At 39.0% G+C, this 14,095-nt stretch overlaps 1 protein-coding gene across 3 annotated transcripts in view; it reads left to right on the top strand.

Annotated features, from left to right (window-relative positions):
- The window catches only part of PCDH15 (protocadherin related 15), a 1,266,541-nt gene that overhangs the window by 1,246,414 nt on the left and 6,032 nt on the right, over nt 1–14,095 (top strand). For 2 of the 3 annotated variants that reach the window (XM_040362072.1, XM_040362074.1), the window contains 4 exons: nt 935–956; nt 3,416–3,454; nt 4,788–4,861; nt 5,183–5,318. In XM_040362072.1, coding sequence (XP_040218006.1) covers nt 935–956; nt 3,416–3,454; nt 4,788–4,861; nt 5,183–5,318 — 271 coding nt within the window. The remainder of the gene's footprint in view (nt 1–934; nt 957–3,415; nt 3,455–4,787; nt 4,862–5,182; nt 5,319–14,095) is intronic. The other variant, XM_040362073.1, reaches the window with a different exon arrangement.

The raw sequence follows: 14,095 nt of genomic DNA, 5'->3' as shown, positions 1-14,095 counted from the left end.
CACCACCAGGGCCGAGTGATCCGACACACTACGGGGCCTATGCGACAGGTCTGCTATCAGTGGAAGCATGCTTGCGTTACCCACCCCCAGGTCTATCCTGGACAGGCAGCCATGCGTCTTCGAGAAGCACGTGAACTGCCTGCCCCCTGGATTACGGTGCCTCCAGATATCAGTCCAGCCCACCTCTTGCAACAACCGCGCTAGGGGAGTACTCCTAGCGAGGGCAGAGGGTCTAGGGCACGGATGTCTATCCGCCACCTGGTCCAGACAGCAATTAAAGTCGCCGATCACGAGCAACGGAACCTCCGGCCTGCCCCAATTAAAACCTGTTTTTAGTATTTCAATAAAACATATGTCCCACTATGCATACATCTATAAACAAAAGACAAATCAAGAAACCTTTGTATAGTGGGGATCCAACTCCAATCTATAGTATCGCCTCATCCATAAAAAAGAAAAAAAAATGTGTATGAGAAATTGAAAGTATACTTAGAAAACACAAATGAATTATGATTATGGTTCATTAAACGCAGTGATATATCTATTGCCATAACAGAAGTCCATGCAGACGATACAGAGCCCATGTCCAGCTTGTTTCTTGCCTTTACTACATGTGCTTCCGTCCAAAGATATGAGTATTTTAAATATGTATAAACTTTAATTTGCTCAGATTATACAAAGACAAGGTGAACTGTATACCAAATACTGTCAAAGAGACAAAAGGTGTGTGTTATGTAAAATGTATGCAGAAGTTTAATTGGCTTCATTTTAAAAAAATAACAATACAAATAAAACAATAGGTTATAATGAGACAACAATTCACTGGCTATGATTCATCAAATATGTTTCAGTTGTATAGCTTTACAAATGTGAGTTTGTATTTCCTAAAATTGCAAATTTGATTTTAACTTTAATTTTTTTTTATCTATTACAGGCGGGGTTATGCTCATCCTGAGGTATGAACCTTATTTTAGTTTCTATTATTTCTGTATATGCCAAATAGTTTGAAATTGCAATATACAATATAAGGGACCACCCATGCAGAGTCATGTCATTGTTGTTTTTTTACAAGATTTATATTGCAGAGTTTCTGCAGCATTTTACAATATAAAGGGAGACTTAAATACATTTTAAGACAAGAGGACTTGGTGGGCACTGCTTGTGATAATTTATTAGCTAAAGCCTGATACACACTACTACTTTTTTTTTTCATTCAACCCAGCAGGGCTGAATGGAAAAAAAAACTGACAGCTCAGGAAGAGCCGCTGTGCAAACTCTGCAATATTAGTACAGCGACTGCCCCCTGCCAGAACACTCCATTGGCTGAGAGCACTGATTGAGAGCCGATCTGCAGACCTTTTGAGTCATGTCCCTTCGACAGAAGTCACCATGTCAGACCGGCTGCTGGACACACGGGTCAAGTGTTGGCCAGTTTCTATTGAACGAGCTGATGCCGCTCGACATTTAACCCATGTGTGCTAGGCTTAAAGTCTTTTGCGTGCTTCAGAAAACAACGTTTTCCAGTAAATAATCAATTAAGTGATCTTTTATGATATCATTGATAATGATAAGTGTAATATACTGTTACATTTATCAGTATTGAAAGATTGATCTTGAATAGTTTTTGATATTGGTACTGTTGTATGAAAAGTGTGTTATGTTGTTTCTAGCAAGCAATCAGAATCCTTGTTTTTTTTTTACTTTTTTTCCTGTAGCATACTTTTTATGAATCATACTCTGCATGTCATTATTGGGTATATACTAAAAATATATAATAATATACATGACTTAATTCAGTCTAATAAATGTACATTCAAGGTTTATCTAGTGACATTTCACCCATTTGAAAGAAACCTGCTATGGGGAAGTATGAAGATTTGAACCTCTCCTCCAACATATACTACACTATATTTCCATGGCTATCTTGTCACACTGGGGTTGATTTACAGTACTAAAACTGGAGCGTGCAAAATCTGGTGTAGCTGTGCATGGTAGCCAATCAGCTTCTAACTTCAGCTGGTTCAGTTAGCTTTGACAAAAAACTGAAGCTGATTGGTTTCTATGCAGAGTTGCTCCAGATGCTCAAGAACAGCTTGCTAGAATTAAACTGAGAGGGATCACCAGTAACACAATCATTGTAAAGCAAGGAGCGAACCCTGCATCTGTATTTGGCAAAAACTGCTGCCTCACCTCCCTATGCATATATAGTACTGTAGGTAAAAAACATACAACAAACAAGTTTTTTTTAATTATTAATGCTAAACTTCAGGCAAACTGATAAACATACAGATGAAATACAGCACATGTAAGGGTTATGCTTTAATTTACAAATTGATTGTAAGGATTTTTCATCTTACTGGTTCTGAGATTTACACAGCTCTGCCACACTCTGTAACTCTGCTTGCCAGAGGATAAGACCTGGTTTTAATCTACTGCAGTTTGGTAATGTTTACAGGTCTTTTTCCTCCCACCCCAGCATGTGAATAGAAGCAGCAGCAGCAGACTTGTCCCTCTGCCATTCTATATTTTCCACTTATCAAAATGTTCCTTACACTAATGCCACGTACACACGGTCGTTTTTTGTGATGAAATAAAACAACGTTTTTTATCATGAAACAAAACGACGTTTTTCAAACCTCATTTTAAAAAACGACGTTGCCTACACACCATCGTTTTTTCAAAATGCTCTAGCAAAGCGTGGTTACGTTCAGCACGTATGACGGCACTCTGTTCCATTCATGCTTGCGTCATAACTTGCTTCTGAGCATGCGCGGGTTTAAAAACGTCATTTTAAATGTTGTTTTACCCACACACTATAATTTTAAATGACACAAAAAACGACGTTTTGAAAAACGACATAAAAAATTGAAACATGTTCGAATTTTTTGTTTGTCGTTTTTCAGAAGACATAAAACGACGTTTTCCCCACACACGGTCATTTTAAATGACGTTTTTAAAAATGTCGTTTTTTTTTATCACAAAAAACGACCGTGTGTACGCGGCATAAGGCACAATTGATTGGCTACTTGCACTGCTTCTTCCTGCACCAGTCTAAATTCTGGTTTACAGGAACTGTGAGAGAAAGATTCTAACTCAAATTCAGGTATTTGCAAAGTCTGCATTTAAAAATACATTTTAAATTGAGTAATGAATACAGAGCTGCATTCATTTGCACATTTTATATTTGCCTGAAGTTCGGCTTTAATATTGATTATTAATATATGTTGTTTTTATTCACTTGTTTATTTTACAAATGTGCAAAGAAATGTACATATAGATATATATCTACACATATCTATATATAGATATATCTATATATATAAAGATTAAAATGGTCTTACTTTTTTCCCATCTGTTCTTTTCTTCCTTTACTTATCTGCATCTTTTTTATGCCCGTCTTTTTCAATGGGACCAGCAACAACAATTGCTGAGACCATCTCTCCTAAAACCTGAGGTATTGTTGTTTTCTTTCTTCTACATTTAAAACATGCATGTTGACACTGTTGAAAAAGTTCTGATATGAAAGAAATTGTTAACAGTTACTGTATGTAAAACCTACTTCTACTATACAAAACAGTTTTTCAAATATGTGAATATACATTATTGTATTACCATGTTCCGTCATTTAAATGTTCTGCTAATTGGTCACATATTCAGGGACACATATGAATCTTTGTTATATGATCACTTAGATATTTCAGTGTTGGGGGTACTACATGGTTAAATCATCTGATGGTTTCTGGGATTTTTAAGTTACTCTGGTAGTAATATTCCTGGTCTGCACTTTTCCCACATTCATCATGAGTGTTTACAACTATCCCTGCTAGGATTTTTACATATTTTTTGTTTAACAAAATGAAAAGATTAAAAACATCACAAAGTGGGCGGGAACACTACAAACTCAAGGACTAGAACTCGGGAAGATATTGCTACTGAAGTCCCAAGTGATGTAAGAAGCATTCGGGTGATTCAGTGTAGCATGTTTCCATTTACATTTGAAATATGAAGTCATACTGGGAAGTGACACTTTAATCTTCATAACAAATTACAGTGATAACAATCCTGTTTCATATTTAGTTCACATCGACTTAAAGTATAACTAATAATTTTGCACTCCCTTTTGCCTGCATGCTTCTGTTGCCTGTCATTTGTTAATGCAACCATCTTAACAGATTTTATGTTAATATAGAAATAGTATATGGCCTAATTGCAATATAGGTTATGCACCAAATTTATATTTTTACTGCCCTACCAAACATAAAAGGTCTAACAGATTCAATGTTATGCTTTTTTTTTTTTTGCTTGTGCCCCACTAGACTTCAGTGGTACCTAAAACTGCTGGTTTGTTAAGTGACATTGTTATAGGTAAAAAAAAAGTGTAATGTAGCATATTATTTCAGGTATGACAGCTGGTAGAGTAGAGAAAAGTATCTGACACTGTAACTCATATCAATGAGATTTATATGTGAATAGTAAAAGTAAAACAAATTTATTGCCATGGTTTTCTGCACTCTACATATAGCCAGTGTCTACATTTACATCACAAACACATTAATCACTATAGACAAGTGTTCCTTACTCACAGGTTTTATTAATTTGCAAAAACAAATGTCCAAAATGCAGTAACCCAGAAGGTTTAGATTTTTTTTTTACTGCTAGCAGGTCATTGAAACGGATTCCTTTTGGTTGCACTGAATTGCTGTACAATGCATACTCAATGTCCAAGGAAAGCAATGGCAAATAAACTCAAATATTTCCTAAAACATGCATATTTTTATTTTCTTAAGGAATTGTCAATGGAGTCTGGCATTGATCCTGGTCAGGAGTATTATGGACAAGACTATTACAGCTATGAGCATGGGTATGTCTAATGTTTTTATTTTTAAATATTCATTAATTATCATAACTAAATGTATTTCTGTGTTTTCATTAAGATGTAGGTTATGCACAAAAAAACTGTAATAAACCAGATAGCAGAGGGCCCCAGAAAAGGGATTACAAAAGCAGAGTAATATACAGTAGCTATTTTAGTTCTAGTTTGATATAGCAGACTATTTTATTTTGATGTAGCAGGCCTCTTCTATACCTTTTGTGAACTGGTTGTTCTCTGTCTAAAAATGTGCACATCCCTACCCTTGAAAGATGCAAATAAATAACCTTAATATGATGGTGTTTACTGTAGGTATGAACTGCCTCAGTATGGAAGCCGCAGAAGATTACTGTCACCATCTGGCATGTATGAGGATTATGGAGAAGTGGTTGCTGAGAACGATGGTGGATATTATTATAGTCCTCATGGACCTAGCACAGAAGTAGATGTAAGTATACATTTGTTTTTTTATTTTTATTTTTATATTTATTTTTAAATGCCTGATTTCACCAGTTTCCCTAAAATAGTCTCACATATGTAGACATGTAAAATGAACAATATAAATTTAAAGTTATTAACTGTGAATTCCTTTACAAAATTTCAGGGAAGAATGCGTGGGAGACCTCCTTCAAGGAGAGGCAGAGGGCAGGGGCCAGGCAGAGGAAGTATAGCAGGCAGGCCTGGTCCAGCCAGAGGTAGCATGCCAGTAGTTAGAACCAGTCAAGGAAAGAAAAAACTAAAGGCAGTTATGCAGATAAGCCGTGTAGCAGTGAGCGCTCATAAATCTTCTGAGGCTGCAGAAATACCCCATCATTCTCCTTGGAAAAAAGCTAAAATATTTCCAATGATTCTTCAAAAGGTGAAGGGTGGGAAGGATTCTACATATGCTAAACTAGTTTCTGCACGTCAAGTTGAAGGTGATGACAGTATGGTTATTAAAGGAAGCTACTTCCAAAAAACAACAGATAAGCACTCAGTCACAAGAAAGTTGGATCGTGCCCTTCAAAGAATCAATGTTGCCAGAAAGCTACATCCCCGCCGAAAGTCAGTGACTTCTTCTACTAAAACATCAACTGCTGATAGTGAAAAAGATGAGGAAGATGAAGACTTGGAAGAGAGTGAATCCGAAAGAGATGCAAGCAAATCTGGAGTTTCAATCAGTGTAACAGCAGAAAGTGATTCCGAAGAAAGTGAAGAAACAGAATATGAAGATAAAAGTTCATTAAAACCATCGGATGAATCATCTCCAAGGAGCAGTACTGCTCCATCTCAAGCAGATAAAGATTACTTGAAGCTGACATTAGATCACGATGAAACCAATGAAAGCACTGTAGATTCTGATGAAGAAAGGAGTGAAATACAAGAAGAATCAGAAGATGACGCACAATCTGTGTCTAAATCTATGGACAGCAAGCAAGAGGAATCAGTGTCTGAGAAAGAAGAGGACGAAGAAGAGGAGAGTGATGAAGCAGACAAGGAATCTGTTTGTTCTACAACAGGAAAATCTAGTATCTATAGTGAGGGGTCATCTGAAGCAGAGTCCAAGACATCTTTGAAAAGCTCAGACAGGAAATCAGGACAAGCCACTTCGTCTTCCAGCATTAAAAGTGAAAAGAGTGATGATGTGACTGGACAATCTGAAGAAGGAAGTGAAAAAAGCAGTGCAAAATCCAGTTATAAATCAAGAAAATCAGATATTGAAAGTGAAGCACAAAGTATAATTGAAGAAGAGTCTGAAGAAGAGCATTCAGAGGAAGATGAGGATGATGAAAAAGACTATGGTAGTAAAGCAAGTGATGAACAGAGTGAAGAAGAAGGGGATGATATAAGTGAAGCATCTGTATCAAGAACTTCAGTAAAAACTGAAGAAGATAGTCATAGTAGGGGCAGTGAATCAGGAGATGTACAAAGTGATGCAGAAAGCAACAATGAAGATGTCAGTGGAGAAAACTCATCTATCGATGCACAAAGTCAGGGCACAGTAGTCAGTCATGAGGGTGATAATGTTTCTCAGGCATCCGATGATTCTGAAGTGCAAGATTCAAATCAAAGTACAGAGAGCAAAAAAGCATCCTCTGACCAGTCAGATGCACAAGACACCGGTCATGGATCCGACTCAGAAGTATCTGCTGGTGACTCCACGTCATTTTAGGCAGTATGTAACCACATAATGTGATTGTTTGCAGTGTTTCTGTGTGATCCTATCATATTTTTCTGAGCTAGTGTTCTCATTTTGGCTTTTCTGCATGTTGTTTACGTGTGAGAAAATATGCCGCAACCAATACTTTAAATCCTCAAGGTCTTTATTTTTTTTAGAAGCTTTGAATGCATGTATGGGTTTGCTGAAGTAATTTTACAACTCTTTTGGAATTATCAGATGGTTATCAACACAGTGAAAATCTTAAAAAGGCAATATATCTTTATATGTTTGCAGTGTTTCTATTTGATTCTATCATAATTTCTGAGCTGGCGTCCTTGTTTTGTCTTTCCTGCATGTTGTTTTACAGTGAGAAAATAAGCTATATTCAACCATAGATTCTCAAAGCCTTTCTTTGAGAGTTTAGATGCATGTGTGGTTTTACTGAAGCCATTTTCGAAATCTAATGGAGTTATAAAATGTTTATGAAAGCACTGGAATGTTAAAAAGGCAAATACATCTTTGTATTTTTTGCAGCACATTTTTAAACTATGATTCAGAAAAAAAACACTTCTGGGATTATTCAGTAACAAAGTTAAAAGGTGCAGAGGGTATGGTAGCATGTATAATGTACAGGAAACATACAGGAGCCAATAAAATTGAAATGTAGTTGTAGTTGGTTGCTTTGAGATACTGCGCTTCACACATCATCATTGCTGTTTCTGTCCGCTGAAAAAAAGGAAAATGAGCAGCATTAGAAAAATAATTTTTGCTCAGATAGTAAAGGTAAGGCTTTACCATGGAACCTCCACATTCTGCACATAACACATTTTAACCAATCTACCTCAGTTTTTTTTTTTTAAGGTAGGAAGGAGGGTGGCTCTTTAAATTGTCTTGGATGACTGTACCAGCTGAAAGAACCTAACAAATAAAGACACTGCTTTATATTAGTTATTTAGCCTAAAGCCCTGTACACACGATCGGTTTGTCTGATGAAAACGGATGAAAAATAGAACATGTTTTAAAATTTTCCTATGGATAAAAAAACAATAGAAAAAAATGATCGTCTGTGTGGAAGCTCAAAAATCCATGCATGTTCACAATCAAGTCGACGCATGCTCGAAAGCATTGAACTTAGTTTTTCGCAGCACGTCGTAGTGTTTTACATCACTGCGTTTGGACACGGTCGGATTTTTGACCGATGGTGTGTAGGCAAGACTGATGAAAGTCAGCTTCATCGGATATCCGACAAAAAAAGCCAACGAATTAGATTCCATCAGATATCCAATCGTGTGTACAGGGCTTAAGTCTTTTAGCTGATAGGAGTAGATGCAATACTGGCCAGGTGGTTTATCTTCAATTCTTTTGAGGCTTAATATCTTCTCATGTTAGATTGGGGACTACTTGCAGCACAAAGAGCTGTCTTAACCCTCCTCTTATGTTAGCTTTCTGTTACTATCCATGATGTTAATGGGTCGGTTTTGACCCGTGTCTTAAATCAGCCATAAAATACCCTCTGAACAATTATTTATCATCCAATTTGTTTCTTACCTCTTGGTTACCTTGTTAGGCTTCTTTATCCTTAAAAAAAATTGGTTTTAATATTTTTGGTGTGACCCCTTAGACCTTTATTTTGATAGCATACCTCTCATTTTCAAATTAAAACAAATTGTAAAATAAACCTCAATATAATAGAAATGTATTGGTCCTATGTTTCTTTACTTTATTTAGAGAAGCAGACAAGCAGGCAAAGAGATAGGCCCCTCCCTAACTACAGCTCACAGGGTTGAGAGGTGATTGGCTGTCAGTGTTACTAAGCAGAGAGAGTGTTTATGATTTCAGTTTTGGCACTTATTAGTGTCCTATAATCCTATATTATAACTGGGTCAGAATTGACCCTAACACCATAAACGTCTTAATTTTCACCACAGTATTTTATAATTTAGTGAAAAGGATTCTTTTTCTATTACATTGTTTAAATAGAGGTTCCTGACAAAGTAAAAAAATCTTGATGCAATAAACAAATTTATGTGATACTTATAGACATTCAAAACCTGAAAATGGGTCGGTTCTGACCCTAACATAAGAGGAGGGTTGATGACCTTAAAGTGCTTATAAAGCCTAAACATTACTTGTATTAAGGTCATAAATATTTAGGCATTAGCCCCCCCCCCCATTCCCCATTTTACTTACCTGAGCACTCATTTGATTCAGCACTGTGCACGTCTGCAGCTCTTCCCTCACTTCCTGGTCCCACTGGCTTTGCTGAGGCAGCAAGAATGCCCCCATAGAAAGCTGCTTATTATGGAGGAAATTGGTGAAAGGGAGGAGCCAGGAGCACCAGTGGGGAATGCGAGAAGAGGAGGTTTGGGGCCACTCTGTGAAAGTCCATTGCACAGAGCAGGTATTAACCTGTTTGTTATTTAGAATTCAGAAATGTTTTGAATATAAGACCAGTTGTCAGCCTTGCAAATATGGGAAACAGGAAAAGGTGGAGTTTTCCGCAGTTTTTTTTAGCGTCACTTTACCGTAGTTTTTGCAGCGCTTTTCGGGTGCTAGTGGGGCACTTTTAACCCCCGTTATCTGCTGAATTAAGGGTTTAAATTGCCCGCAAAGTGCTGCTGCTAAGGCGCTTCGTAGGCGATTTGGCAGCACTGCCCATTGATTTCAATGGGCAGAGGCACTTTAGGAGCGGTGTAGTCACTGCTCCTAAAGCGCTGCAAAGAAGCTTCTTGCAGGACTGTTTTTGACAGCCTGCCGGCACAGCGCCCCAGTGAAAGCACTCAGGCTTTCCCACTGGAGTTGTAGATAAGGCTTTTTTCAGGCACTTTACAGGTGCTATTTTTAGTGCTAAAGCGCCTAAAAACGCCTCTAGTGTGAAAGGGGTCTTACAATCCACTTTTTTACTACAAGTAAGCCTATAATAAGGCTTACCTGTTGCTACCCTGCATATCTCCTAAACATGTACGGTTTAGGAGTTATCCCCTGTATCAGCATGTGCTGATGTCATTGGCACATGCGACCTGAAGCAATGGCATGTTCGTGACGTTGCTTCAGCTAGTGTGCCGTTATTGGCAGCTCCTGCCATCATCGCGGCTCCAGCTGACTGCTGCGGGGGCTTCGATCTATGGTGAGTATTTCATAATAAGCTAGTATGCTATGCATACTAGCTCATTCTGCCTATGTCTTGCAGGTGTTTTTGTTTGTTTTTTGTTGGTTTACAACCACTTTAATAGTCATGCCATTAAAGCTTGCAACCGAGAAGCAGGGTTGTAAACCAGTAATTGGGGCAAGAAATCCAGACAGTCTTGGAAAGCCGATTGTGAGGTTTCTGATGAGGTTAGAGTATGACATCCGCCAGGGCCAGGGCCCATTCAATTTGATGAGTATGGGAATGCCATCCATCTTAAACCGGTGTAGCGGAAATAATGTGACTCCCATTAAGTCACCTGATCATCCACTGCTATGGCTAAAGAATCTCTTTATTTGGAGATAAACTTGTTTAGTTTGTTTAGCTTATTGTTGAACCTGGAAGACAGGCGGTCCACATTTGGCATTTCCCATCTGTAACAGGGGTCCTGCAACATCCTTGGGTGAAGAGATCATTCTCTTGAGTCCAAGTGCAGGACTTAGGAAGTCTGCCTGCTAATTTTCCATGCATGAAATGTGCATGTCAGCTTCTGCATAAGTAAGACTGTGGATGGGTTCCCTTTTATCTGCAATACTACTGGTTTGTCCCTGATAGATAATGTATGCCACTACTGGCATTGTCCAAATTAATTCATACCAGAGAATAATATAGTTAAAAGGTCCAGCGTTGGAGGGACAACTGATTCCCTCATAGTTCCAGGATGTTGAGCTGAGAAAAGGTTCCTCCAGTGACCAAGTCTCATGCACCATGTAGGTGTCCAAGACCTCCTGCCCAGCCTAATATCCATTATGAGAATATTTTAGACCAATTAGAGAAAGGATTTGTCCAGCTCCGGGGCTGGATTTGTTAGTGGAACTGGACAAAGGGCACTGACTCGGAGGAGGCCACCATCAGTCCCTGAACCATGCAAAAGCAGAGAGTAGTATGGCTCTTGGACTGCACGATATAAATCTGACAATAGAAGAAGAACCCTTGACTGAGCAGTATCTAGAAGGAGACCTAGGTAATCCAAGTGATGGGTCAGTTCTAGCAGCAGGAACAAACTGAACCTTTAAGGAGTTTGAACAGTAGAGTGAATAATGACTGATAAAATCTGTGTTGACTGGTCCCTCAGTAAGAGGTCATTCAGGTATCAAAGGAAATACCGTTTATAAAGAGTCAGCACCTTGGTAAAAACTTGAGGTACACTGGACAGCACAAAGATACGGGCAACAAATTGGTAGTATTGCATGCCCTCACCAAAATGCCAATAAAATGATTATGTCCAATGGTGGAGAGATACAGGTTGGTGTGCTTAATGTTCACAGAGGCCAAAAAATCTCCTGCAAGAAAGGAGTAAATAACTAACTACGTAAATTCCATAAAAAATGTTTTACCATAAAGGAAAGTGTTGAGAGCTTTCTGGTACAAAATGGGGTGAATGTTCCCTTTTACTTTGGGGATGTTGAACAAGTTGAAGTAGAAACCCTGAAACCTTGGGAGAGGAGTTGTGCCAGGGCAGCATGGACATCTGCTAATTATTGCTGGGATGTTGGCAGATGAGACAATACAAAGCGGGATGGAGTTAGAGTTGGAAATTCTAGTTTGCAGCCCCTGGACATTGCATCACTCACCCATGCATTGGATATTCCTTCAGTCCATGTGGTTGCAAAAGCCAACAGACATCTGACTTTTAAAAATGGGGATGTTCCCTCACTTTGTGGACAACTTACTCACAGGTTTGGAAAGTTTTGGCATCCAAGGTTTTCCAGACTTGGGCTTAGAGGCTTAGGAGAGACAAAATAAAGATTGGTTTCAGAGGAAGGAGGTTTTCTTGAGTCTTATATTTCTTTGTCTAGTGCAAATGGGCACGCTAGTCCCCCCGTGACTTCTTTAACAAAGCTATCCAGGGAAGTACCAAAAGAGTGGTCTTCCTCATATGCATATGCAGTAAGCAGTTTTTTTCCTGCTGTTTAGCAGCCCAACATTTAAGTCAGCGTTCGCTACATATGGATGGAGGAAAAAGGAAAAACCTTCTTGATATGAGAAGTGCCATATACATAAACCCATTAACATAGCAGTGTAGGGCAACAGGCATTAATTCTGACTGTTGAAAAATTGAAGGATACAATAAGATTGTGTCAGGTGACTTGGATAAATCCCTGGATCAGACACCTAAGGTCTGACAAATAGCCATGACAGCAGTAGCAGCAAGAAGAGGGATCTGGAGAGAATCTCCATTTTTTTAACCAAATCTTTAAAGTGGTTCTAAAGGCATAAGGATTTAGACTATGCTTGTCTGTGGTAGCACTACTCTCTCTCTCTCCCTCTCTGCTGTCAATCAAATCATGTGAGGAGGGAGTGGGGCCAAGCTACAAGAGTGTGCCCTTACGAGTGCCCCCATAGTAACCATCCTGCTAAGGGGACCCCAGAAGGGGAGGTAAGGGGCCGCTCTGAGCCATACCATTGCAAATAGCAGGTAAGTATAATATGTTTATTAATTAAGAAAATAAAATTATGCCTTTACAATCACTTTAAGTATTGGAATGTTCTCAACAGTGACAGTCAAGGTTGTGGTAAGGCAATAAATGGCCAAATCCACCACGAGGAGGGACCATTTCTTGACAAATACTTCCAATCCTCAATAGGAAATTTTGGACAATACATTTGGGAAGGGGATACCTAGTCAGGAGAGCACCAGTCACTGTACAAAAAAAAGTTGTGGTACAGCTAACCTGTTTGGACAGGTTACCGACTTTTAAGGGGACCCATATTGGTAACCTTAGAGGATTCACACCTGGGTTGGACCCATTCTAAACCCTTACACACCGCATCAACACGGACCTAGATGCTATCCTTAATTCCAGAACTAATGAAGCACACTGAGCCCCCTCAGGCAATAAGTCACCCAAAAGAGATTGACTTGCCTGTAGATGCCTTTTCACATACAGCTCAGGATTACAAGGAGTCTAATCTGCGACATTCTCTGGAGGGGGGAGTTGTAGAATTACACTTGTAGTCCTAGTGTTCCAAATCTGCAATTGTGGTAATGATCATTTGCATAAAGTCCAGCATATTTGTGAAAAAAAAATTTCCTGGATAATGCAGAGGTGGGAGTCACATAGGCCAAAGCCAATGAAGACTGACAGAAACATGTGGACTCAAGCAGGGAAAAGTCATTCAGGCTGTCAGTGCTAGGTCCAATATGAAAAACACTGCAAGCTGCCCCAGAGCTTTTAGCAAGTAAATATAGAGCTTGGCAGGAATGCAGGACCTGTGCCCTTGCGCTTATGGTCCTCCATTCTGCTAATATAAAACGGTTCTAATATGGAAGGTAGCTAAACAAATAAAGGCTAGACACAAAACCTAGCTGCAAGATGTTAAAAACCTTTTGTGAGTAAGTCCCCATAAGCAGCAGCGAGAATGAGTAACCCTAATGCCTCGTACACACGATCAGTTTTCCTGACAGGAAAAGTGCGATGTGAGGTTTTTATCAGGAAAACCGACGGTTTGTATGACTGGGTGTATGCTCCATCACACTTTTTCTGTCAGTTTTCCTGAAAAGATTGGATCTCAATTTTCGTGACAAGAAACATTCCTAGGTGAATCGCGTTTGTCTGTATGCAATTACGACGCTCAAAAAAAGCACATGCTCAGAATCAAGCAGAAGAGCCAAATTGCCTATTGAACTTCATCGATCTCGGCTTGTCGTACGTGTTGTACGTCACTGCGTTCTTGTTGTTCGGAATTTCAGCCAAGGTTTGAGTGACCGTGTGTATGCAAGACAAATTTCAGCCATTTTCCTACTGAAAAAAAATGCAGTTTTCCTGTCGGGAAAACTGATCGTGTGTATGAGGCATTAGACCCTCACAGGGAGCTAATCAAATAGTGGAAATTAAGAGGAAAAAAATATGCATGCAGACAGGCAATATGGCATGAGCACAGATGCACTAAAGTG

The sequence above is a fragment of the Rana temporaria genome, chromosome 8, assembly GCF_905171775.1.
Source record: "Rana temporaria chromosome 8, aRanTem1.1, whole genome shotgun sequence".
In the NCBI taxonomy this organism is placed as follows: domain Eukaryota; kingdom Metazoa; phylum Chordata; class Amphibia; order Anura; family Ranidae; genus Rana; species Rana temporaria.
This window is presented reverse-complemented; position numbering and strand designations above follow the sequence as displayed.